The sequence below is a fragment of the Patagioenas fasciata genome, chromosome 3 (assembly GCF_037038585.1).
Source record: "Patagioenas fasciata isolate bPatFas1 chromosome 3, bPatFas1.hap1, whole genome shotgun sequence".
In the NCBI taxonomy this organism is placed as follows: Eukaryota; Metazoa; Chordata; class Aves; order Columbiformes; family Columbidae; genus Patagioenas; species Patagioenas fasciata.
Window position 1 is genome coordinate 65,703,166 of NC_092522.1, and position 26,137 is coordinate 65,729,302.

The 26,137-nt window shown below is 39.3% G+C and overlaps 2 protein-coding genes across 9 annotated transcripts in view; one reads left to right on the forward strand and one right to left on the reverse strand.

Moving 5' to 3' along the window:
* The first annotated feature begins 2,329 nt into the window (after positions 1 to 2,329).
* On the forward strand, positions 2,330 to 25,519 carry MTFR2 (mitochondrial fission regulator 2). Of its 5 annotated transcripts, none has more exons than XR_010651202.2 (9): positions 2,330 to 2,623; positions 3,237 to 3,368; positions 3,936 to 4,040; positions 4,272 to 4,396; positions 6,344 to 6,561; positions 7,698 to 7,998; positions 9,805 to 9,988; positions 11,672 to 11,799; positions 12,035 to 13,011. XR_010651202.2 is itself a non-coding variant. In XM_071806516.1 (9 exons), exons 1-8 carry the CDS (start codon positions 2,561 to 2,563, stop codon positions 12,131 to 12,133), a joined length of 1,227 nt encoding a protein of 408 aa, XP_071662617.1. In that variant the 5' UTR covers positions 2,331 to 2,560; the 3' UTR covers positions 12,134 to 12,168; positions 25,427 to 25,519. The 5 variants fall into 5 exon arrangements, 4 of the variants coding, with proteins under 4 accessions (XP_071662617.1, XP_071662616.1, XP_065691827.1 ...); XM_071806516.1 differs by lacking the exon at positions 11,672 to 11,799 and adding an exon at positions 25,427 to 25,519 and having other exon boundaries at positions 2,331 to 2,623; positions 12,035 to 12,168; XM_071806515.1 differs by lacking the exon at positions 11,672 to 11,799 and adding an exon at positions 22,145 to 22,173 and having other exon boundaries at positions 2,331 to 2,623; positions 12,035 to 12,168.
* PDE7B (phosphodiesterase 7B) overlaps positions 21,078 to 26,137 on the reverse strand; it is a 230,061-nt gene continuing 225,001 nt past the window's right edge. For all 4 annotated transcript variants that reach the window (XM_071806514.1, XM_065833861.2, XM_071806513.1 and 1 more), the window contains one exon: positions 21,078 to 25,969. In XM_071806514.1, the coding sequence (XP_071662615.1) occupies positions 25,752 to 25,969 (218 nt within the window). In that variant the 3' untranslated portion in view covers positions 21,078 to 25,751. The remainder of the gene's footprint in view (positions 25,970 to 26,137) is intronic.

Genomic DNA, 26,137 nt, shown 5'->3' on the forward strand with positions numbered 1-26,137 from the left:
AATTCAGAATAAGCAAGAAAAGGAACAAAACAAACTTGGCAGCAGCATCAAAATCTGTCCTAATGAAGTGAAATTTGACATCATTCTGAAACTAACAAATAAACCAAGATGTACTCTAACTATCATAACCTTAGAACAGATAATCTGTATCATCTAGGTCAAGTTGAAAGTGGATTGTTGTGGTCTGTGTGTCATAAGGCAAGATAATTCCTACATGATGAGGCAAATTTAAGTTATCTGCTTCAGTTGCCTGTCTAACAACATCTGGTAGGGATTGCTTTGCTAGTGGCATTTGATCCTACAGACCTATCTACCTACCTATCTATCCTAACTACTTGTCTGTAGGTTAAGTCACAGAAATCCTTTTTTCGGTGCAGCTTATTAAAAATGTCATTTGTTGATTACAGAACACATGGTGACAGCCATAAATAAGTGAATAAAGAAAATGTCTAATAATTTCTTGAAAGCTTTGAAATTAGTGTTACTGGGAACAGTGCAATTTTGTCTTTGAAAGAATGTGTAGATACGAGTAGATAACACTAACTGCATAGCTGGAGGAAAAAGATCTCGTTTCTTCTGAGTAGAAGCACATACTTTGTTACCTGCTGGCTTTTTTGAAGTTTTCAGAGTTTCTTAAGCAAAACAGCAGAAGTGTTGAGAAGATAAAAATCAAATAGCCTCTAGTGTGAGCAAGTACAGTGTCCAAAGCCAAATTTATTGTGAAGTTAGCTCATTTTGGTCAGATGCTACCAAGTAATGTCTGTGTTTTGAGGATACTTTGTATACTGAAACTGTACACCTATCTTGCTTTTTAGTTTTCTGGATTCACTAGTTAGAAGTTTACTACATAAGCAACTGTCACGGAGGCACCCTAAGGTTAGTTTAAGGGACAACAGGGTCCAAAACAACTTTTATTCAACTGGTGAGAAACAGGGTTTTAGCACTCCAAAAGTGACTTAAATACAGGTTCAGATATCAGTTGAGGAAAATTACTAAGGGACAGCAACTAATACAACAGGCAGTCCACAGAATGCATGCACATGGCTTCACCCAAAACAATGCCGGAGCCGCCTCTAAGTCCGGGAGGAGTATGCACTTGCCTGAACACGGTGTGGGATTATTTTAAAGGGATACACGTACTCTTACTGAGTACGGGAAATGCACACTTGCGATTCTGCAAGGGTAAATTCATAATACACTCGCAATCCTGCGAGGGTTAGTACACGTGCAAATGTGCATGGGAAGTACATACACTCACAATCCTGCGAGGGTTAATTTTACATGTGCTTGTATTAAGCACAGAAAGTACGCGTGCAAATGTGCACGGAGTTACACGTGCTTATGTGGAAGCACCGGAGGAAAGTACACTTGCGATTATGCGAGGATTAATTTTACACGTGCTCATATTGAGCATGGAACGTGTGCATGGAAAGTAAATACATTCGCAATCCTGCGATGGGAAATTTTACTCACACCCGTGGCAGCAAGGCAAGCGGAGTCTCTATCCTGGGGAGGGGGCTCTTGGCAGCAGCATCTCGCTAGAGCTCTAAGAGACCCGCAATAATGGGTGGAGTCTCGACGAGAGTCCCGTTTTTTACTGGCTGATCAGATCTGACTGCAGGCATTCCAAAAGCTTCTCTGCACCCCCACACTGGCTGTGGGGTGCCCCTGAAGCCTCCAACCATCCCCCACACTGGCTGCGGGCTCCCAGCAGCTCCTCCTCACTCCCTTCTCCTAATGGCCCTGGCCAGGGTGCTCTGGGACCAAACAAAAGAAGCTGTTAGCCTCAAACAGCAGAGAGAGCTGGAGATGTGCCTACTCCTTCCATGATGGAGGAGGGAGGGGGAAGAAGCGGGGGTTTGCATCCTGCTACAGCAACTTAAAACACATCGTTTAAGTTTAGCTCTTTGACTCATCATGAATTCGGTCATGTCCTGCTGCCCCACCAAGTTCTCTCTGTTACTGTGTATGACTTCAGCTGTGGCATGCACTGAAGTTTCATTTTCCCGGGGGTAGAATTGCCTCGGTGCGATATCGCCCATCTCAGCACACCCCAGCCACGCTCACTGGAAGCCACTCGACAGGCAGTGTGTGTCACGAAGAGCTGCTGGCTCTGGCCCAGATCGGGCTGCCATCACCACCCGGGCACGTCCCTCAGGCGGCGGGCGGTTGGCCTCCCCGTAGCACCGGCCTGGCGTGTGGTTGGCATTCAAACGTGCCCCCCTCCCGACACCCCCCGCGAGCACCGCCCACCCTCACCCTCTCATTGGCTCTGCGCTGAGCACGGCTGCTTCCTATTGGCCTGATTTCCTTTCTGTCCAACCCCTGCTCCTGGTTGGTGCTATCAGCCCGGACGGGCTGTGGGGCGCCTTTTGCCCCCGTCGGCCGCGGCCTGAAAAGTGGAGGCGTGTGGGCTCTCCGTTGTCCGCTGGCGGCTCCCACGGAAGAGGGAGAGCGCCGGCTGCTTCTGGTGAGGCCAGAGTGCCGCTGCCGGGCGCCCTGTCCCTGCCTGCGGGGTGCGGCCACTTCTCCCTTCCGCCCTGCAGTGGGCGCGGAGGCCATGGCGCTGGTGCTGGATCTCCTCAGGCGGGTGCTGGAGTACTTCGGCTGGCCGCCCGACCAGGTGAGGCTCTGAGGCAGGGCTGGGGCTGGGGCTGGGGGGGCTGGAGAGCCGCTAGTGCGGGGCGGCCGATCCGCAGCCGCTGTGGGTTGGGGGAGGAGCGGGCGCCGCCTTGGGGCCGCCACGGCCGGGTGGGCTGCGCTCCGCGGGCACTGTGGGGTCTGTCGTTGAGGGAAAACTTCGCGGGTGTAATGAAGCACGCTGCCCGTATGTGGGGTTTCGCCGGATCAGTGTTCTGATACCGCTGTTCAAGGAGTTCTTTTTCATCTGAACGGGAAAAAGAAAAAAAATCAGTAACTTTAGCTGTTAACATTTTGCTGTTTTAAATGAAAGACTGTGTAAAGATCACCAAGTAGCAGCTAATCCCGTGTTTTCAGAGGCCTGGGAAACGTATTGTGTGGGAAACGAGAGAGGTGAACTGCGGCAGGGCTGGGGCTGATTTGACAGCGGGAGTTGATGGGCAGCTCTGCACTGATGAGTGTCAGTAGCTGAGGCTTGTCATCAGGAAATCCTTAGTTTATTTATGTGAAACTACTGCAGCATCTCTAAGAGTTTGGCGGAGTTATCCCGATTATTTTCTTGTTTCGTTGTTGGGGATTCTCGTTTGTTTTGACAGGCTGTATTTTTGGAAAGTCGCTTATTCGGCAGGAGCATCAGTCATACAATCAGAACGTGCCTTCCTTCACCAATTGTGTCAAGAAGGCATTTCCAGCAGTTGTATGCAGTCGTAAGGAAGTGTCAAGTCAAGGTACATTAAACTTATTAAATGTCTTGGCTAATTTTTTTTTCCTTGAGACTTATATAGATGCAAATGGTTACTCAAATGTGCACTTTTGTCTATAGCTTGGAATATGACTTTCTACATGCTGTGGCTGCTACATTCTTTGTGCCACTCACCTAGGCGTTCCTGCTCCAGCAGGGGGATTGGACTAGATGATCTTTTGAGGTCCCTTCCAATCCCAAACATACTGTGATACTGTGATATACTGGGTACAGGCTGCATATCTATCTATCTATCTATCTACCTACCTACCTACCTACCTACCTACCTACCTACCTATCTACCTATCTACCTATCTATCCATCCACACAGGCTGTAACTTGGCAGTGTTTTGGAAAAAGTCTGTTAAAACCAGTGTAGGCCTCTTTGGACTTTCAGCTTGAGGCGTACATTGAAAAGTTAAATTGAAAAGTTGTATTAACCTAACTGCATTGTATTTTATAGCATGTAACATTGAATTGCTTAATAACTTTGATTATAAGAATGGAGGGCCTTGATTTTCCTTCTCAGTTTAAAAGGTATTCTGATTTTCAGGTCACATCTTTTTACCAAAAGAAGGAATATGGATCTACTCGAAGTGTTGTCCGTAGAGTTGGGACAATTCTTTCCTTAAAGCCCTCCCCAAGACCTTATTTTCAAGTAAGTGATTTATTGTTATATTTCAGCCATTTAAGTTTTCTATAGTTGCTTAATTTAGCGATAGCTTTCCTGTTCTTTTTAGTTTGTGTAACTCTTGTGTTGTGTCCCTTGTGCTCACTGTTATCAACTTGCTTACAGCACTGTTTAAAAATTCCTGTTGCTGAGGCAGAACTTGTAGTATGTGCTGGATCTGGTTTCTCTTAATACTTTTTTCCCCTTGTTTGTTTTTAGCTTGTTCAAGACCCGAGTCCATTGAGTTATCATGAACGAAGTAGAGTTCCAGCTCCTGTAGCCCCATCACTTGCTGATGTCCTGTGGGTGGCAAATGATGAGGGACAAGCATATGCTAGACTTAGGTAAGTAAAAGTAGACTATACGCATAAAAAGGAGTAATAAAAGTAACCAATGTCTTCCCTTCTTTTTATTTTTTTTTCTTAGCCCTTTCAGGGAGATGCAGGTCCTGCTTACCTTAAAATTCTTACTGTGTAAAGTATTCTTATGTGAAAGATTTCTGAAATTTACTCCTCTGTTTTCTCTTCTTAATAACACATCAGATGCATTACTAGTATTTTAATTTGTTTTCACTCGCAAAGTAATTTATGAGAGATGGAGTTTAAGAGAAACTTGTGTATTGCAACATACAATAAGGTTATTCTTATCATTTTAGTTTACAAGCATTTTGACAAATGTTATAAAGGGGAGAACAGGAAAAATTACTTAAATATCTCCTTTTGACTTTGATTACTGCAGTGCTATGTGTGTAAACCTTGTTGGTTGCTTTGATGCAAAGAAAAGCATAATTTCTTTATTATATAAACTATATTCAAGGTAAATTTTTAAAATTCTTTCTAGCTTTTGTGGAGGAAAATATCATTACAATTTTAAAATATTACAAGTATTGTGAAATGACAAATTTTCCAGGAATTTGCAGACACAAGTAGCATACAAGTCTTTTCATTTTTTTCCCCCTCACTAGAGAAAAAGTAGAAAGTTGCCTTAGTGTTCCGCTAAAGGATGTGTTCAAAAGCAGAGGATGAGTCAGCCAGAACCAAGATTAACATTTGGACGGTTGTATTGTCTTGTACTACATCTGTATCACACAGTGTAATTCGACTTCATATTTGCATATGCTTGTGATCTTTGCGGTGCTTGCTGGTAATGAAACTACAGGAAACTGATGAAATCACACACTTTTTATTCAGGAAGTTTTTATAAAGTCATTTTTCATCTTATTATTCCTGAGATGTTACTCTTGAATTATGGGGGGGGAGAATATTGTTAAAAGGAGCTGTGCCCCGTTGTGTCTTCCTTGTGCTGTTCTTCAGCTGGTTCACAGATCCATGAAAGTTAGTTCTTTCATTGTTTTGTTTTTTTTTTTTTTTTTTTTACTTCCTCTTCTTCCTCTCCTGACTCTGTGGGATGTTTGTTGAGAAGGAGTATTCTAACTGATATCTTTTCCTTCTGAGCCAGCATGCAGGGATTTTGGCATATTGGAAAGCCATGCTGCAGGTCTGATTTGAAGTAAAAGGATGATTAATATAAGGGAAACAGTCTGGCTTTGTTTCAATCGAAAAACTAAGTGCATCTTGAAAAAATAAAGTAAATTTAGTTTCTTTCTTTATTTTACAAGAAAATACTGATAGTTTGAGTCTATACTCACTCCATATTTTGAGGTTATTTCTTTAGGCACAGACTTTAAACAATTTCTAAAATTAAAACTTGAGGCTCCTAGCACAATTTTCTAATGCAGTCTGTGTTCATATGTAGCTTACAGAAGATGAGTTTATTATTTTGTAAGTGCGTATTAAAATTCATTATTATTCTCCAATACATTTTCTGAAAGATTGCAACTTTGTTTCTGCTTGCAGTGTTCACCTTTTAGAGTTTGATAAATGGCTAAAGCGTGTGAAGCCAAATTAAGAGGTCATTATTATTTGACTCTCCCTGCCTTTCCTATCTAATGTTTCCGGTAGGAGGGTGGTCTTCCCCTTATGGTTTCAGTCTAATAGCTATTGAATAACAGCTCAGTCTTATATTGTGACTTTACAATGTATATTCTATCCCTGAGTAGATTATCTGACTATTTTTATGATGCCTTTTCAAAGACCTGCATCATACCTGAGCAGAGGGAGACTTAAAAACTATTTTAAAGGTTATGAGTTGTTAAAAGCGTAGTGTTTTCTTAAATAGTTTGCAAACTTATGTCTTGCTCAATGATGATAACCTCAAAACTTACTGTCTGCTCAAGCAAGTTTCCATTGGTGGCTGAGCCTTTTGAAACTGTATCTTCTGTTGTTTTCTAGGACTGAATTATGGAGAAAAGAAAAAAGTACAGCTTATTTTGACCTACCTCCATCTGTAGGTGCAATAAAAAGTGTTCCAAAAAACATTACACAAAAGGACAGCCTTGTTGATCAAGTAGCCCTTCAGAAGATTTCTGCACTTGAAGATGAGCTGACCTTTCTTCGCACGCAGATTGCTGCGATCGTTTCAGCACAGACATTGGGAAGCGTTCCCTCACGTAAGCCCTTCTGGTTTGAAGCAGACCAGTGTTCCTTTTTTTGCTTTAGAGTGCTTGCTCACAGCTTGCTGTGTCTGATGTCAATAGAGAACATCTCTTAATTTCTCTAAATGAAGTTACACCAACAAAATTTAAAGGATATGGTATTTTGTATCTCTTTTTGGTGTTTAGCAGTGCAGCCCTCCACTTTTTTTTATGGCCTGTATGCCAATTTTAAATGTAGCTCATCCTAACTATCTTTATACTCATTTCCATGTTTGTGAAGAAGCTTAGTAACAACCCTGTCCATAGATTACCAATTACTACTTTAAAAGGTTACAGACTATTAATTATATATTTTGGGGGTTTGTACTGTTTCTGACAAATTGTTAAAATATTAGATAAAAAAAGTATCCTAGTATTCCAAGGAAGTCAGGTTTTAACAAAAACAAATACTGCAATAGTTATGTCTAACAGCCACTAGAGAGAGTATCAAAGATTGAAGTTCATATGCCTTGTGATTATTATTATTAATTTTTTTTTTTTTTAATTCCTCACTCCAGAAAAGAAGGTTGAGGTCTTGATTGTCTTACTTGCGCTGTGATTGTTGAAACATTTGAACTGGCATGAGTTAGTTACATTTGTGTGCGTTGTGCCAAGTGAACTTAAACAGTGCAGGCACCTCTGTGCTTCATTTAGGTGTTCTGTTGGCTCTTTTGTCTGTTCTCCATTGTGCTCAGTGTTGCAGTCTGCTTTTATGTGTTTTGTGGTTATCTTTGCTTCACGCGAGGTATTCTAACATTCAGACCACTGAGAATGGACTATGTAGTAGGAGGCTGCTTTGCTGTTGCAGTGCTGCTTTGCTCATTTATATAGTGCTTAGACTGAAGGCAAATGCAGAAAATCAGGGCAGCAAAAGACACCTCAGATCCATTATTTCATGTGTTCTTAATCTGTGACTTTGAAATAAATTATGTTGTTTGCTTTAAATATAATTCTTCTGTGTTACAATGTGTGAGGTGTGTGAGAAAGTGCCTTAAGAGGGCCATCATGTTGTGACTTACAACTGAGTCATCCTCGGTGTTGCTTAATATTGTTAATTGAAGGTACATTTACTAAAAATAAAATCACTATTTTTCTTTTATCATTGCATCCAGAAGTCTTTAAAACATTCAGCACTCCAGATGGATTTTACCCAGTGCCAGCCATGACTTCTACGCCATTGTCTGTGTCTCACAATCAGTTTGTAATCCCCTCACCTCCTCCGCTTCCTTCTGGTGCACCATCTGGTGTTGGTGCTAGTAATTCGGCAATTGAACTTATAAAACAACGTCGCGCTACAAGAAACAGTGGTTCAACTGCAGCCGATAGTGCTGATCCCCAGAGGACAACGACTGTTCCTAGTATGATGGATGTTTTGAAAGACCTAAACAAAGTTCAGCTGAGAGCTACTGAGAGGTGGGTTGAATTAAATGTGTGTCTGAATGAGCCAAGCCTGTGTAAGCATCGCAGCGCTTAAGAAGCACCAGAGAACACCAGTGTGAATCTTCATTTAATGGGCAGCTACTGCTGACAAACTTAAGTTGGCAACTTGTAAGTTCACAGCTTGAAATATAGATACTTGTGACATGGCTTTTAGATGCATTTAAAAGACACTGAATATCACAGCATTTAAAACTAGTCTGCTGCGTTAGTATGCAAATCTCAGGTTGGTGTGGATAAGTGTCTGTGTTGCTGTCTGGAGGTCACTTGCAAAGTTGCCTACACAGTCACAGGAAATTGATCTGAACAAATAAATTTTTGCCTTCACTGTGAAAGGACAAATCCTTGGGCAAACATTGGAAAACCACTGTTAATGTACCCAAAGTATTCTGGTTCTGGCATCAAAGTGTAAAAATACATGTAGTATCTTTTATTGAAAATGTCTTGTAAATTTGTATTTCAATAGTGAAGCTGGATTACAAATATTTTTAATGGTCTATCATTTTGAGGGTAAGCACAGTTGGCATGTTACAGAACTGCATTACTGAAGACTGCAGTACTTCTTAGGGTCAGTGTTGCTCTGCTGTGCTAGGTGTAATAGAGGTTGTCAGATGTCTTTTCTGAACTTCTGTTCTCAGAAACTGTGAGGCTGGAGATCCCAGTTTTGAACACCTGAGCACCAGCTTATGCATTGGGCAAGTGCTCTAACAGCTTGATTTTTATAGGAAGAGTGAAATCAGTCTTCTTAAGTTTCACATCAAATGATCTCTGCCGTAACTGCCAGACTTTGAGCTCGGTGCTGTCTGTAGGTGTTAATAGGTACAATAATTTTTTTGGCACCTTACTAGCAGAAGTGTGAATATCTCTTGATTTATTTATTTAAGCTATCTCGGTGGTTAGGAAGCCTTTCTTATGACTAGTTTTCTTGGACTAGTCACTAATTTGCACATTTGTTAGGCTTTGGGTTGAAGGTCCTGTTTTGATTTTGCATCTCTTTGCTATCTTTTGATTTTTTTAAATTTGAAAATAACAGGTTTTTTCTAAATTAAAATGCAAACTCTACTTTTTAATTCTTGCCCATAAAATTGTCAGATTTGGATGCTCAGGTGCTTATTTGGAGGGAAAAAAATATCTTCGAAACCTTTGTGCCAAATCTGATGACTCTTTTTTTTTTTTTTTTTTTTTTTTTTTGGTAATGGAACTTGAACTCAAGTGTGGTTTATCAATGGGGTTTTATGGTCACCTGGCTACATATTTGACTTAAACAAAGTGGTTGTTTTCTTTAAATGTAATTGCTCTGAGGAATTGTCTAAGATTGTTCTTTCTTGTGAGACCATAGAAAGGCACTCTGTTCTGAACTTAAAATTAATTAAGTTTAAATCAAATTATGTTCACAATGCTTATGAAAAATTTTAGTGGGAGATTCCCACTAACATACCTTAATATAACTTACAAGTGAGACCTGCTATGAGAACTGCACATCTTGCTTTTTTTCCTCAGTGATTTGTATTACTTTAATTTTGTGTTAATTTACTGCCATTTCTCTTTATGGAGCAGCATCAAGTTATATTTTCAAGCTCAGAATCTGGCTGTCAAGTTGTTCGGTATACTTGTGTTAGTCCTGTTTGGTGAATTTCTGTAAAGTAACATTAGCAGCATTGTTTGTGTAATCAAGGATTTATAGGATAGGGTGTATACAGAAGTTGTGTTTCTGGATTTTTAGATCACTCAGCACAGGATTGTGGTCAAGAGACAATTTTCTTCTTTTTTTTTTCTTCATAGGTCACCCGGAGGTACTCCTCTTTCTAGACCCAAAAAGAGGCAAAGTTCAGGTTGGGATCCAGTTGCTGTACTAACTCTTGCACTAAAGCAGAAATTTGCACATAGAGATGATGGTGATGATTCCCTGGACAAAGAAAATCAATCTTTTGAAAGCTCCCCATTTTCTAGTCCAGAGATCCCACTGGTATGTTTTTATATAAGAATGTGTTCTTATGTTCTTGAAGTGACTGCTGCTTCCATTGTATCAAGGGTTTTGATTGCGGGGTGACAATAAAACTGTGGCAGATGTATTGTTAACCCCCCTGTTCCTTCCTCCTTCCCCTTTCGGCCTCTCCCTCTCCCCCCTGCCCACTAAGGACAGGTGATTGGGAGGGAAAGAAGGACAGAGAGAAGAGAGCTGGAAAAACTAAAAATGTTTTACTAATGCTACTAATAAGAATAGAAAAAATAATACAAAATATACAAAACTAATCTTGAAAGTCCCAGCAACTGCAGAGCCGGTACTCAAAGTCCTGGATTGGACTCTGCAGCCAACCGGAACTGGATTCAGTCTCTCACTAGGCCTCAGTTCGCAGGGACGACCAGCAAGGTCCTCTCCTAATGTCGGCCATAAGCAAAAAGGAAAAAAAAGGGATGAGATCCTTGTGATCTCCCACTTTTATATGAAGTATTCATGTGAATGGGATATTATACTTCGTTGGTCAGTTTCTTGGTCACCTGCTTCTTGTTGCCCGTCTCGGGAGAGCTGTATCTATTCATTATCAATAACTTTGCATTCCATTGCTATGTTTACCAAAAACATGTATCTGGTTCTCCAGGAAAATGCAGCTAATATGAAGGCTTTAGCTGACAGGCAAATTCACTAAAAGAGAAACTTTTTTTTTAACAAAACCAGGACGCATTGATAGTTGCATGTTTGTTTTGAGAGTCTGCATCTTTTCTGCAATATTTTTAGGCCATCAATGTAGGTAGTTGCTTTTTTCAAGGATTAGTCAAGGCAGAGAACCTCAAAGATTAATTATTTTGGGTGGATTTAAACTGGTAAATACACTTCTAAAGTTTTTCCTCTTGGAGCATCTAGAAGAGTGACGTTCAGAATTCAGCTCATCGTTAATTGAACTATGGACATTTGCTTTGATGGTAACTGGCAAGTATCCACACATAGAAACTGTGCCTAGTTAGGAATACTATCTACTTATTGACTAATTAATTTTACAAATAAAGATGCTAGGGTGGTACAGAGAGGTCTGAGCAACACATGCTATGGGTTCAGAAATTAAAATGAAATCATTTGCTTTAATATTTTTCTTTGAGGTAGCATTATTTCCATAGTTTGCATCTTTCCGCAGAATGAGGTGTGATTCTGAACACTGTTGCAAAGCCTATGAAAAATACAGGTTTTGTTATGAACAAGAAAAGCGCAGCAGAAAAAACCATTGGGCTGAGGTGATCCTGAGTGCTAGTTTTTGTGGAGCAGCCTGTACAAACTACTTCAACTTAGAGTCCAACAGTACTGTTGGTTATTTGTTAGAGACTTCCACAAACCTCAGAACTGCTTAGCGGGGATAGATAGAAATAGGTGGCAGTAATTAAAACTGTGTCTCTATGTTTAGCAATTCTATCTTTGTATCTTACGAGTGAGAGAAAGATTTGGACTCAGTCTTTCGTTAGCATAATGGAGGAAAATAATAATGTGAAGCATATCATGGAGAACCAGACATTCTTTGAAGGCTGCTTACATGTGTGGCTAGCTGCCTGGCTGGAAATTTAAGGAAAATTAAGGCGTATGTTTCTATTTGCAGTTATAATTATTATTGTTATTATTTTTTTAATTTCAGCTGCCACAAGTATTTCTTTTATTTTGCAGACTGTACTGAGTCAACATCTCTGGTAATAAATTTCCCTGTGGACTTTTTTTTCCCAAAGGAGAACTTAGAACTTGTTAAAAACAACCAGGCTTGTATTTTGGATGCTGCAGACCATTGTATTGCACAGGTGATATACCTGATTCTATAATGCATATGAAGTTAGGTCCTGGAACAGTTTATTATCAAGTTTCTGATTGTTTACCCTTGAGTGTTTTGAAGAATATATGTACTTAAGGCAATTGCACAGACTTACTATTTTATTTTTCCTAAGTGCAACAACTCTTCCAAACTGTCTATTTTAAATACCTTCTCATTCATTTGTCATGGATATAATCTTGTTTAATTCCATCCCTGCTGCCCAGGTTGGACGTTGCAGTCTGAAGCCAAATGCAAAATCGAGCCTTATAAGAACTGATGAAGTTAATCAGCTATCAACGTGGAAAGTGAGAGCTCATATTTAACTGATGGAGACTTCTGATGAAATTTCATAGCGTGTGTAAGTGGCAGGTCCACTTTGAAATTCCTGTGAGGTGCTGTAATATTTCTAGGACGTGTCTTTTCCATGCTGTTGAAGTTTGGATTGCAGAGTTTCTAAAATTGCCTCTCCCTTCTCCTTTGTTTGGGGCCTTGTTATTGTAGAACTGCTTCTCTCCCATGGCAGGTCCTGTTTTCAGCTTTTGAGTTGGCCATGAAATTCCTTTGGGCCTGTCTGGTTCAACAACAAATCTCCATCTAACAGAAACCCCTCCACAGTTTCCCAGCAGCCAAACTTGTGAATGTGATGCACACAGCCAAAACTAGGTTTTTATTGCTATGGTGCAGTGTGTTTGAAACCTGGGAGATGCAGGCAATAAGTGTATATGTGTGAAAGAAAAATAATTATTGGTGTAGCAGCTGAGGTGTGCACTCTGTTTGCAGGTCAGTGTAAAAAATGAAGAAGTGCAAACTTTTTTTGGTGTGTTATATATAACTGACTGTATGTAATTAATGGCAGCTAATACTGTTTCATTAGAATGGTATAGTTCCCTCAGTTTTCTTTGTAGTTTACTGATGCAACTCCATATTCCATGTGCAAACAGTATTCTAACTTATTTTGGGTCAGTAGATAGAAGTCTATGTTTGTGAAAATTGGTCATGCCCTAAGGAAACTGCAGGCTGTCTGTTAAATGCTGATAATATTGATGAGTTCTGTTCTGAGATAAAAAAGACCTTGTAGAGATCTCTTAGTGAATAGTTTGAATTCCATATGTGTATAAACCTGAACTCCCACCGTGGGTTCTCCACATGAAGTCTGTTTAGTTCACAAGAGTTTATGAAATAAAGTTTTCTTTATATCATAGCTGTGTGTGGTAGTGGGGTTTTGTCTTCTTTTGTATCTCAAGAGTTGACGAACTTAAATAGATTGTTTTATCTAAAATGAATTAAAATAGAGCTTAGATTTTTTTTCCTGCCAGAGTCTCTTATTTTCAAATTTATTTCACTCTCTTGCTTACAGTAGCTGCCTTCACTTAATCTTTTGTCTAATGATCCTGATATATAAAACCCAAATCTGATCAATTAGCCTGTATATCCTGTGTGTCTTCTATTTCCCTGCCCACGTGCACAAAGCAGACTGGCAGCTGGATTCCTTCTTGCTGCTGAGACTTATTTGCACAGTTGTAAGAAATTACTGTGCAAATCCCATACTTCTGTTTTAGTTTTTAAAGTTATCTTTTGACTAAAAGTGCAGCTTAAGTGACTTGCTATTTTATACTTCTAAAATGTAATCTAGATTTTTTTTTTTTTTCTGAATTCAGGAATTATTGAACTCTGACATTCTCCCATTCCTCTCTCAGTCCATAACATTTTGACCTTCTCTTTCTTTCGACTTTCAAAATACACATTTGCTGCATTCTCTACCTTAATTTGACAACTGCTGTGACATCCGTGTAGAACAGCCAGCATCGCCCTCTCCTTAGCAGCGTTACCCCTTCTGCCAAAGCTCCGCCTGCCTTGTCTTCTGCTCTGGTTGCTCACGCAGGAGGGCAGCAGAGAGCAACACTGAAGGAGGCCCATGCGGTGCCTGCACAAGGGGCATGAGGGCAGGTGAGTCCTGGTGAGCGTGAAGCCTCTGATTTGGGTCCCTTTTGCTCGATGTTTGCAGGGTGGTGAGTTATCTCCTGTGTTACATTGGCTTTCGTAGGTCCAGGGCATCCTGGGGTTTGTGGTCCTTCTGTTGTGACTGACAAACATGAAGGGAGAATTCTTGCTGTGAGAGGCTGAATTAATCTGCAAAGCTCTGATTTTGCTGCAAAAGCGCTACGACTGATTGCTTTATGTGACCAGCAGTTTATGCTCTTCAGGAAGAACTATTGTTTTGGATTCGTATGTGTTTTCTGTTCTCTTCAGACTTCATCATTTTGCAAGTTTGGCCTGCAGGAGTGTTTTGCAGTGGGAATTTTGAATTTGAAAGTGTCATTTTCATTTGGGAGGGAATTATCTCAAAAATTTCTTAGTACATCTTAAGCCAAGGACCTAGTGTCAGATGTCAGAAACATTTGCAAATTTCAGTAAGCTTTGTGACCCTTCAGGTTGTTGGGTACAGTCTGATTTTTGTGTCAAAGTCTGATCTGGATGTAGTAATGTAGTGTACATAGCTGATCTGCTTCCTTAGAGAAAAGAATAACTTATGGTCCATGTGATTTTTATTTTTTTTCCCAACTATGTAGCACCTACACTTGTTACAAGAAGAGATTCTTCTTTTTTATGTGGTTCCAGATGTAAATTAGGTTAGGTATTGACCCCTGGTATACCCTGAGAAGTCTGTGAGTGGCACCTGGTAACATCTGACAGTTTTCAATACCAAGAAGTGGCAAAACTTAGACAATGATGTTTACTAATGAAAGGGTTATCAACCATTGCAGAGATTTTTCTCGTTCAGAACTAATGGAAACATGGCTTTGTCATCTTATTTTCTTCGGCTAAAACATTTGTATCAACAGCTTGGAAGCAACTTAGGTTATCCCTGCCTTGTTTACCTTCAAGTAACCTTGTTTACATGTAGTCCCTGACTGAATTGCTCAATGACAATACTGTTTTACCTAGCTATAATTTAGCGATTTAGCTGAGAAACATTTTTGATTGTACTGGACTTTAGTTTCCACAGTATTCTTTTTTTAGAGAATTAGTTCTGATAGCTAATTATAATAATCAAAAGGCCTTTATTTTGATATTCGTTATTTTCCCCAGTAATCCTGTCAGCAGGATCTCTCCTGCAATGGAGGGTTTTTTGTTTTGTTTTGAAAACAACGTGGTGCTTTTGTTCCAGCTATGTTTCTAGTCCTCTTTACATTTTAATTTCTGCTTATATTTTCATTCAGGCTATTTGCCTGGAAGGCTAAAGGAGGCTTTAAAAGAAGATTATTTCTTTATATGAGCAGAAAAAACAGGAGTCTAAATTCCCCCTTTAGGTAACAGAGAGGTAGCAGCCCAGTGTGCAGTAGTGGAGTTGGCACTGGTTATGGTAAACCTCTTATCAGCAAAAAATGTCTTAGAATCAAATATATCTGAAAATTTTGAAAAGAACTGATGTGAATAGGTGATACATTCTGCAGATGAACTGCATGTATTTAACCACAAGAGAGCAGTGTTATACCAAATCTATGTTGCTAGTCTTAAGTTTAAAAGTAATGTTTGGTCAGTAATAAGTCTTAAGAGCAAAATTTTAATACCTTCATAGTTTTCTCTTTTTGGTGGTATTCACTAAATTGTAGAAGTATATGCTTCTAACTTACGAGCATTATGGTGAACTATATTTATGCGTGTTTGGATTAGTAAAAAGTCAACACCTGGTTTATTCTCTTATTCACAAAATAAATCTGCTACTTCATTTTCTAGGAAAACAGACAGAAGAATTTATGTGGTGAGTTAGAAAAGAGCTTCATCTGGCAGTAGTCTTTCCCTGAAGAAATATTCTCTCATATCCCATGTAAAATGGCTATTGGAGAAAATTTCTGTTTGTGTTACAACACGCACCTTGACCTGTGGAGACCTTGTACATTCAAGATTTTTCTTCTTGCCATCTGTGCTTCCTCTTGAGTACTCTGCATTTTACTTAAAAGGGAAAGTTAAACCAGGTTGTTTGTTCCTGCTTTTTTTTTTAATACTTACGCCATAACACAGCAGCTGGATTTGCTGGGAGGCAGTTGCCACTGAGCAGCAGCTGCTGGGACAAGGGAAGAGCAGGAAGAAATTCGAAGTAATCTTCATGTTATTGTTGCCTTAGACTTGCTTGACGTGTTGTCACCTTATAGTTTATAGCCTGTATTTGTTGTGGGTTTTGATAGTGAGAGCTGTAGGAATATGTGTTAAAAGTTCCAAAATAGCAGTATGAATCAGTGAGGTTGGTGGTGTGTTCTACTACTGAAGTGAGCGTTTTTTTGTCCCTTAGAATACTGGGGGATTTTGTATGCCTATTCTATAGTTTCTTATTGAATTTTGTCTTACTGGTATTTTAGTCATCTTTTTCCATTACATATTTTCTAGTAGGTGTATTGCTTGACTTATATACCATGTTTGACTGTCATCTACTGGGGTGGGCTTGATAAGCCGGGCTGTTTTTGTTATGCCCTTTCCTTGCCCTTGAGGAAGTGTTTCTGAATAGAGGTCAAGCTCAACGTTCTTGTTTTCAATTTTGTTAAGTTAGGAGCTGCCTCACCAGCATGAGCAGTGGGAAAGTAATCTGAAAGTCGGGATTTTGTGATAGTGAAAATAGCTGGTTTGAAGTTGTACTTTGAATTGACTCAGGTTAAATGTGAGTGTTATCAACAACCCTTGTTCCTTATCTGCCCATTTAACCACTCAAATGTTTTTCATCTGGTCGTGTTTGCTTCTTACGTCTTCTATTCCTCTCATATGTGCTGTCTGCATGTAAGTGAATTTATATTAAGATTTTACTACTTATGTTTCTGCAGGGTCTTTTTTTCCCCCACAGCTTCAAGTAAATCTTCAGCCACTTCTCTAGTGGTAGAGTCATTGTCTTTTTTTTTTTTTTCTTTAAGATTTGAAGAGAATCCTTTGTATTTATTATGTTGGAACAATGAGGCTGCTGGTGAGACTGATCTCTACCAAATAATCTACTTTATAACCTAGTTTGTCTCTGATATCATAATTTTTGATGTTGATTAGGATTTTGAGGCCACAAAGAAAATAAGGAGATATTAACATATGGTAAACTGAATGAACAGAATTCAGGGGATCCTGCTTTGTGCTTTGTAAGCTATTGTGCTGTTGCTAGGAGAAGAGCATGTTAACAGTTTTCTAAGCCAGTAGTTGCCTGGGGAACCCACAGAAACTTGTGCTATTTCTACACATCTGTACAATCTCACAGACAATCTTCTTCTTCCCTGTGCTCCCATTTTCTTCTCTTTCTAGCACAATAAAAGCCATGGATATAGGAAGTTGCATCTTGATGACAGGACCAAGTTGACCCCAATACAAGTAGAGGATCATGAACATCACACCTTGTAATGTTCACTGGCACTTTAATTTGGAAGTTGTTGCCCTTCTTTTGCTTAAACAAGAATAAAAGTCTCATGAATTGCATAGATTTTAGAAAAATCGAAAAGTATTTACTTCAAAAAAAGCAGGATCACTAATTGCTACCAAGGTAATTCTCTAATGGAGGAATAAGTTAAACTCTGCTCACTAGGAACAAAAGCTTTAAACTGCGGATGGTTAAGCAATTTGAATTTGCAAATTCTGAAGAAGCTGGTTAAATCTAGCCTTCTTTCTTCACTTTGAGTAATTGTCAGAGTAATACAGAAAAAAATATTTTGCGCCATCCAAATTTTCTTTCTAAGAGAAGTGGGGTAAACCAGGTGAAAATAAGTCAATTAGCATGTATCAATTCTAGGCAAAAAAAATCTGAATGATGAGATCCTATTGGAAATTTGGAAATACTTAGATAACAGGAGTGATCTCATGTGACTTTATTGGAAAATAGATCTTTTTAATAAGCTTTGACAAAAATGGCTGTAATGGAATAGTGGAAATTAAAATATAGCATTCACATTATCCACAAAGTATATGTTAAATGGATGTAGAACTGATTAACTGGCAGGTAATAGTAATCACTGAAAGGAACTATTTCTACTAGGGTTATAGGGAATGGTTCTAGGCTAATGCAGTTTCATATTTTTAGTAATGAAATAGGTGATAAAATTTATGGATAATTAAAAACAGAAATTATATTGTGAGACATAACAAAGATGGGAATGATGGTGCAAAGCCATGATGGTAATGCCAGAGTACATTAGGTCTTCAGAAAATAAGTAGATTCTAGTATAGTCAGTTGGAAAACTGTGGAGGAGTTTTGTTCAGAAAATGTGTTTGCAGTTCCCTGGTTTGTCTGTGAATGCATGAAGAGAAAAAAAAAAGGTACTAAAAGCCTCTTCTCTGACAGGGAAAAACATAATACTAACCAGTAACAGGAGGTTAAAACTAGAATGACTTCAATGAGTGCATTTCAGTGATGAGCATGACATGCACAGTGGGGACCTGATCTATAACTAGGGTGCTCCAAAGTGTAACCACAGTGCAAATAAACAAATTCCGCTCTTATCTAGCATTTCATGTACGATCTGACTGTTGAGCTGTAATAGTCAGAATGCCAGATCATTTTGTTAGTGGTTTATATTTCAAAGCCTGCAAACATGTAGGCTGAAGTAGTGGGACTGTTCAGAAGAAAAAGAAGGCTGTTGGTAACATGAGGTTATATTATGATGTGTTTCAGTCTTGTGCAGATGGAGGATTTGGCAAAAGACAGATGAAGTCCAGACACTTTTCCTACAACCCTTCCTAAGCAAACATGAATAGTAATATTTTTAACTCTGAATCCTTAAAACTGAGAAAATTAAATGTATACAGGAATCTCCTAAAAGAAAAAAAAAAAAAAATCATTGTTTTGAACTGTGCTTAACAAAAAGTGTGACAGGAATTGAAGCTGATCTGAGCCCTCAGGAAAACGTTTCTCCTGAAGTCGAAAGACAGGTTTTATTGCAATAAAACCTCTGTAATTTTAACAAGGGAGAACTCGGAAATGACCAAGGAAGATAGAAAAGAAAAAAAAGGGGAGGGGGAGTGGGTAGGGTGTGCCCCTGTATGCAAGTCCTTGCTTCCACTTAACTCAGTACCTTTTGGAGTTGCAGTGAAGTCTCTTTGGCCCCCTTCATGTCTTCTTTTAAGTTTTGCTGTGTGGTTAAATGTTAATGTATTCTTGTGGCAGCGATTTCCATGTGCATTGCTTGACTTTATTTTACTTTTGTTTTGATTAGGGGAAAAAAGAAGCTCTCAATCTGCCCAAATGTTCAAGTTTTAATAGGCGGCACTAATGAAGCTACAGAGTCGTTTTTTCTTCCATCTCTACTTTCTGGAGGCATTTTGTGATTCCAATTGCTTTTTGCCACCCTTCTTTGCACTTCCCACTCATGTACTTGCACTTTCTAGAGAGGGGTGATTAGTATGAAAATGGTGATGTAGGATTTATTTCTGGGCGGTAGGAGAGGTGGAAATAATAGTATAACTCTTCTTTATCCCTGTTTGTATGAATTCTAATACTCCATTTTAGTTGCAGCTTTGGCACTCAGGCCCCCTTCCTAATCTATGAATAGTACAATATACTTAGAGCCCTCTAAGGTATAATACTCAACTCTTCTCTCTAAAGTATATTACCATAAATTTGTCTGACATGAAATTCATTTGCTGTTGTGATATTCCCTTCCTCATGTGTTTAGGTCTGCATGGCCCTGTGTAAGACACCCGAGGTGGCTATTATGAAGTGGGGCTGCTGGTAACAAAATGCAGTTGTCATGGATGTAGCTGTTGCATGGTGCTTAGTAAAACTCTGCCTGAGACCCAAACTAGCCCAGGATATCCAGATGATCCATTGGTTTTAGTGGCAGAGCCAATTTAAGCCCTTCTCTATCCTGTGGTTCATTTTCTGTCTGTCCCTAAATAGCTGTTTGAGACTGTACTGTACACAGCACCACTTAAAGACTGAGAGGTGTAGGAGTGGGAACACTATAAGCCTGCCTTGTTGCTAAAACCAGCATGTTTTTTAACTACACCCATGTTAGCTCAGAGAGGATTGGACTTTATTGGACATTGGAGAGACCCTGCCTTCCTCACCTTTAGGGAAATGGAGTGTCTGTCACCTAAATGTTTGTCACATGTATACTGTATTGCTTCTTTTCTTAATGAGTAGCTACATTGTCAAGATTCTCTGCCTGATTTTAAACCACAACTTAGTCTTTGGCCAGGACAAAAAAATTGCCATATTATTATTTTTTTTCTTTTGCTGTTCAGTGATTTCGTTTCAACTTATTATTTGTTTTGACTGACTAAACATTAGCACCCATACATACACTGCCTGTGCAGAGTAGGGAGATGTATTGATCTTGCTGTATGTGAAAATAACACTGCTAAATCCATTGTGGAAAATTGTGAGTGATTTTCCAATGTTGACTATGTAAAACTTCTCTTGGAGAAATCATCACATCTCCATCCATATATAGGACCTATACAGGTCTCTCAGGGGCTTCATTCTAGAATCCATTCTGCAATTCAGCTTGTGTGTGGGGAACACATTAAAACACGTTTTATTATGATTCTGAAGGATGTTTTTTTGTGTTAAGAAAGTAAACTTGACATGTTGGCTATATAACATTGAAACAATATATTTCCAGCTCCTATATGAAGTTCAACTGTAGTGTTTGCACTGCACAAACTACATGAATGTTGGTACTGAAGACTCTGAGGTACAAGTAAGTTCGGGCTTTAGAAATGTGTCAAAGTCAAGAAGAGTCATCTCTGCAGTGACAAACATCCATCAGTGATGACAAGTATTTCTCACTTAGAAATACTTATCAGTCTAGAATGTCAATACTTCCCATATTTTCAATTAAATGTCACAAACCTTTGTCATATTGCACATATCATAACATGGTCTGCAACTGAGAAATGAGAAAGTGGAGATTAGAACTGACCAATAATATTAAGGAGAAGTAGTTACTGGAACTCAAACAATAGTAAAAGACAACTCCCTCTTCTTTAAATACTTACATAGAGAAACATTTTCCCTGGAGTATGAAAATCCTGCTACTACATGCTTAGGAGAAATATAGGGAAAGACTTTCCTTGCTGGTAACTCCATTTATATTCCTACAGCAAGGCTAGAAGTAAATTTAGATAAAAGTTCGTCTCGGAAACAGTGCCCTAGGAAAGTGAATATTTTGTTGGTTGGAAGGAGAGGCAGTGGGAGGATGGATGCAGCAGGACTTTTGCTGCCTTGTCAAAGCAGAATGTGTTCTGCAAACTAAGGATATGCTTTCAATGAACTCGCTCTACAACAGAACTTTGGACACTTCATTTTTAATTTTTTTAAATTTTTTTATTAGTTGTCATTCTTTGACATGATGAATACTTACAGCAGTATGTTAAAAAAGATACAGTTAAGTCTCTTGGCATTACTGCATAGCAGTCACAGCATTTTCACACAACCTAGTGCTTCCTTTCAGAATGATGCATATGGCATATATACGCACATATGGGGGCTGATTCTTGGTCCCAGTGAAGTTGGTGGGACCAGTGTTTGGCCCATAGAGTTGTATAAGATATATGAATATGTATATATAAAATGCTTTACAATAAACATGACATATACAATCTTGAATTCAAAGATAAGCAGAATATATTTTACATCCAAGTCAAACTTATGCTCTGCACTTAAAGTTTATGTACCTAAAATATTTAATGGATTATAGAAACAAACAATAGAATAGTAATTTGCACCAATCAAAGTAATTTGCATACATATTCATGGCATGAGCTTGCCTTGGGTTTTTGTTTGTGTTTTCAGGTGGCTTTTTTTGGATCTTAATTAAAATTTAAGTATTGATTTTTTTTTTTTTTTTTGTGGGCCATGAGAGGGGATGGTGGCAGTGGCATCAGAAGGCAAATGGGAGTACATTATGGACGACTCAGCTGAGTGACTTAAAATAGAAGGCTATGAATCATGGCTGGTACCCTGACTGATACCTGAAAATAACATTATAACTACTTGAGTGTTTCTCCTTTCCCAGGAGAGTCCATTTGGAAGGGCTGGTATGTGTTCTGTTTTCTTGGAAACTTTTAATAGGAATTTCAACCACAGATTGGAAAAGCTGGTGAGATAGCTATGCAGTGTGAAAAACAGGATTATCTCATTTACTGTGGTAGCAGCCTTCTTACTGACCATTCAGGAGACTTTGATTTTCTTAATGAAAACCAAGAGTTTATACACAAATAAGTGACCCATATGGTAGATTAGGTTAGATACAACTGCTGATCATGTGGGGTTTCTTTTCCTCCATAGACTCAATTTCAGCTACTCCTCTCTCTCTGTTCCTGTTTTTCAAAGGTACACGTTTTCATTAGTCCCTTTTTCCCTCTTGCAGCTGGTGGCTGGAACATTGACCCTTAAAAACCCGAAGGTAAGTGAAATCTTAAGGAAAATGCATATGTATGCATTATTTTAACCAGCTTGGAAGTTTCACTTATCACCACTTCCTTTTATTATTATTGTTATTATTTACATAGAACTTGCCTCTTTGATGGCATGAAATCTGCATTTAAAGAAACTAGGGTTTAGTCAAACGAATTGTATTTGTGGGGCATAAAAGCATTTAAACTCCCGCTTTTAGCAGCTTTCTGCTGCTTTCCTTGTATTAAAACCGTCAATTTAAAAACTTGTTTTTGCTGCACTGGCATAATAAGGAAAAATCATTTACAATGGCTTTCTGTAAAGTGGCTAACACGTCTGACATGACAGAAATCTGTATTATCTCCGTAGATGTTTTTCTGTGCATCTAGTATTCTGTTGGCATCCTGAGGAGAAGCCCCAGTGCAGAAATGTTCTCCAAACAAGACAATACTAAATATGTATCTCAACTGCATTTACTGAGCAGTGGTGTTGTTGGGTTGGCTGTATTGGGTGTAGTTTGGCTTCTTCTATGGGAAATTAAAGGGTAGCATTTTGCATTACAGACCCCAACGTTTGCCTAGAGCACCTGAGGCAAACCAGCCCCAACCTGAACTTGTGCAAAGGGTTTGGCTTCTGGGTACAGAAGCATTTGTGGAGCCACCTTGAGCCTATATCAAGCATTGTTTTATTAAACAAGGTGATTGAAGTCTAGCAGGTATGTTCAGTGCAACAAAAAACCCCACAACCTGTTCATTTTAAGAGCAGCTTTTCACAGCTGGGAAGTTCTAACTTGGTAAGAGCAAACTTGTAATGGACTCTGTACTCTCTGGTTACAGAACAGGTCTTGGTTCTCTTGTAGCTGTAACAGAACTTGACTTGTGCCTAAGCTCTCCTGTTGGACCTGTTTTCTGGAAGCTTCTCAGAAACAGCTCAACAATGTGTCTGTCAAGAGCCTTTAATGCTGCTAGACAGAGAGTTTATCTATCTAAACTTTGGAACATAAAAAAAAGTCTTTGAACTAGATGGAAAATGGCTTCCATTTCGTAGTTTAAAAACAAAACAAGGGAAATTATATCCTTTTGTATGCACTTAAGTGCTTCTAAGCAGCACATTACATTGCTTGTGTAGTGTCCTAATAATTGTCCTAAATCTGTCAGAAGGAAAGATAGACCTAAAAAGCAGCTAAGTGGTGATGCTCCCACCTCCACCATTGGGTGGTTAAAAAGAGATTTACAGTCTGTAGTTAGAAATAATTTTATTCTACTACAACTCTCTCTCTTTGCTTGTTATGGTACTGCCACTGTGCGAGTCTTATATAGAAGAGGAAGAAGAATGTTTTTTGCTGCTTATAGCTTACGAAATACTAGAGAAGAAAACCACCATTCTCGGGATGCTTTATGTTCTCACAGTGATTTCCACCTTCCTACTTCACTGGGTTTCAGTCTTTTTCTCTGAGGATACATGTCCAAGGAATTAGTAGAGTAACACACCCTTTACTAAATCTTATGCTTTTTATTTTCCTTTAAACATATTAGTCACCATATGAACATGAACACTTTAGCTAATCGAGTCAATATTCCCTGTAACTGAGAAAAATTCTCTATCTCCCCTTGTGCCTTTATGAGTAAATATTCTCTTTCTCAAACACCAACTTAAACAGCTCTTTCTTTGTTGGCCTCTCCAAGGTATTCACATCCAAACATGATTATATGGCCATATCTGCTAGTTCTTTTGGAAAACAGCTATACCAATTTGATGTACTGGGGGTTTACAACAACATTATACTTTACCTCAATGCAATTAATTTTTCTAGGGACAGAGGAGACGGGGACAGTCACATTGGTGCAATAGAGTAGTGTCTGAGAATACAATCTCATTGAAATGATGGGAACTTAAGTGAAGTTTTATAAAGACTATCCAAACTGAGGTTTTTTTTATGGCATAGATGAGGCCAGGTATCTTTCACAAACATGAGACCACAGAAAATTCCTCAGCTGCTATGAAAAGAGGATTTTTCCTAATAGCTTGACTACAACCCATTTTTTTTTTCCTTCATTGAGTGAGACATCTAAAAGTCAATTGAAGTATTTTTTTTCTCATGAAAAGAAAAATACAAATGTGTTTTGATCCTGGCTAAGGAGGGGATGTGGGGGAAAAAATCAGCTACACTGCAACATCACTCAACAAAACAATTGGACTCCAGAACTATTAGAATGCCGAGCTTTGTAGATCACTAAACTATTTAATAAAAATTCACACACTTGAGTAAATGGTAATCAGGTTGAACTGTCAAATTATGTGGTGTTGCTGTGGGTTTGGTTTGGTTTTGAACTTAACTTAAAACTTCAGGTTCTGTGAACCATTTGCCTAGACTGAATGTGCAAGGTGCCATGGATTAACAACACGGACCCACATGGAATGTGCTTGAAGTTTTCAAGAAGTTATCCTGTCAGACTTGACTTAATTCCTTAATGACCTTTGAAACACCTTGGATAGCGGAAAGGCAGTTCAGAATCATATTTTGTGACTGTATGATTTTGGCAGCTATCAGAAGATGAAGGATGCTAGAAGTTAAGGCTTTTATCCACAAACAATGGTGTATATTAATAAACTCTATACCATATTTACAAATGCTTTCTCTTGTATTAAAACTAACAGTATTCTGTTCACAGTGCCAATGTTTTTACAGGTAGCAATCCCACAGTACTCCAGTATTTTGGCATGGGAATCAGTAGCGCTTTGTATTTACAGAAAATGTACACAAATGAATATAAACATGTTACTTGAAACAGTACTCAAAAGATAGATCTGTTCGTGTTTCAAAGGTTTAGACTGTACAACACCTTCCCTTTCATTTGCGAGGGAATACTGTTCCTTGCAATGAGAAGATACCCATCTTTTATCCAAAGTGGCATAAAAATGATTACCAAAATGCGCCTTGTTACACTGGAGTTGTGTATACAGAGAGTAACTTCAGTCCAGGGTTTATAGATCTGTTGTTTAGTGCACAGAATACAAAAGTTAAAAACGTTTTTGTTTTAGTTACTAAAATAACCAGACTCTCTCTGCCCTCTGTGAGCGCTGTCTCACTCAGCCACTGTCCTCTGGATGCTGAAGATGCTGGTGGTTTAATGTGTAGCCCAGCTGCCCGCCTGGAAAGCGTATGGCGCTCTGGGCTGATACGCGTATGTCACAGTATGACTCGTGGTAAATGACTATATAACCAAGAGTGCCTCTCTCTCCCCTGTTCTCTCAGGAATCTCCCCTGCTTCCTGGCAGCCAAAACCGGCCCAGCTTCAGTACTGCTGGCTGGGACTCTGCGTCCAGGCAGTTCAGGACCAGAAGTGACAAATGGCGTCAGGCATGCGCAGAACAAAGAGAGGGGAGAGGAGCATGAAGCAGATCCAGAAAGGAACCCAGCAGACCCGTGAGCTTCTTCACGAGGACCCTTACAGCTTCTGCTTTGCCATTTCCCCCCTTTTCACAGTCTTGACAACAGGCTCCTCGCTCCCCGGGATTTTGTTTGCTGCTGTGAACGAGACAGAGATAGCAGTGCTATAAGGAAAAGTGCAAAGCTGCCACTAAGGAGTCTCTTCTTCATTATAAGTCTGTTCTTGGCTGCCAGTCATTTGACCTGAGTGGTCATTGCTCCTACTACTGCTGTGTTGCTTGTGGAGCAAACTCCTCCACTTGGCCTTGTTCCTCCTGAGATGGTTTAGCATATTTTCAGATAGAGGAGTATCGCCTGTAAACTGAGCCCACCTCTCAAAGAGCGGCTCTACGATGTACGTCATGAACCCTGCGGAAACACACAAACGACAGCAGGTGAGGAACAAATTCATTCCAGGAGTGCATTGCTGCATTCTCTCAAGGCACGCTGGGGCAATTTGAGTGGCAAAAGCCCTGATGAGAAATACCAGCAATGCCTCAAGCAGCCATCAACCCCTTTTGAAATGCACAGCTTTTC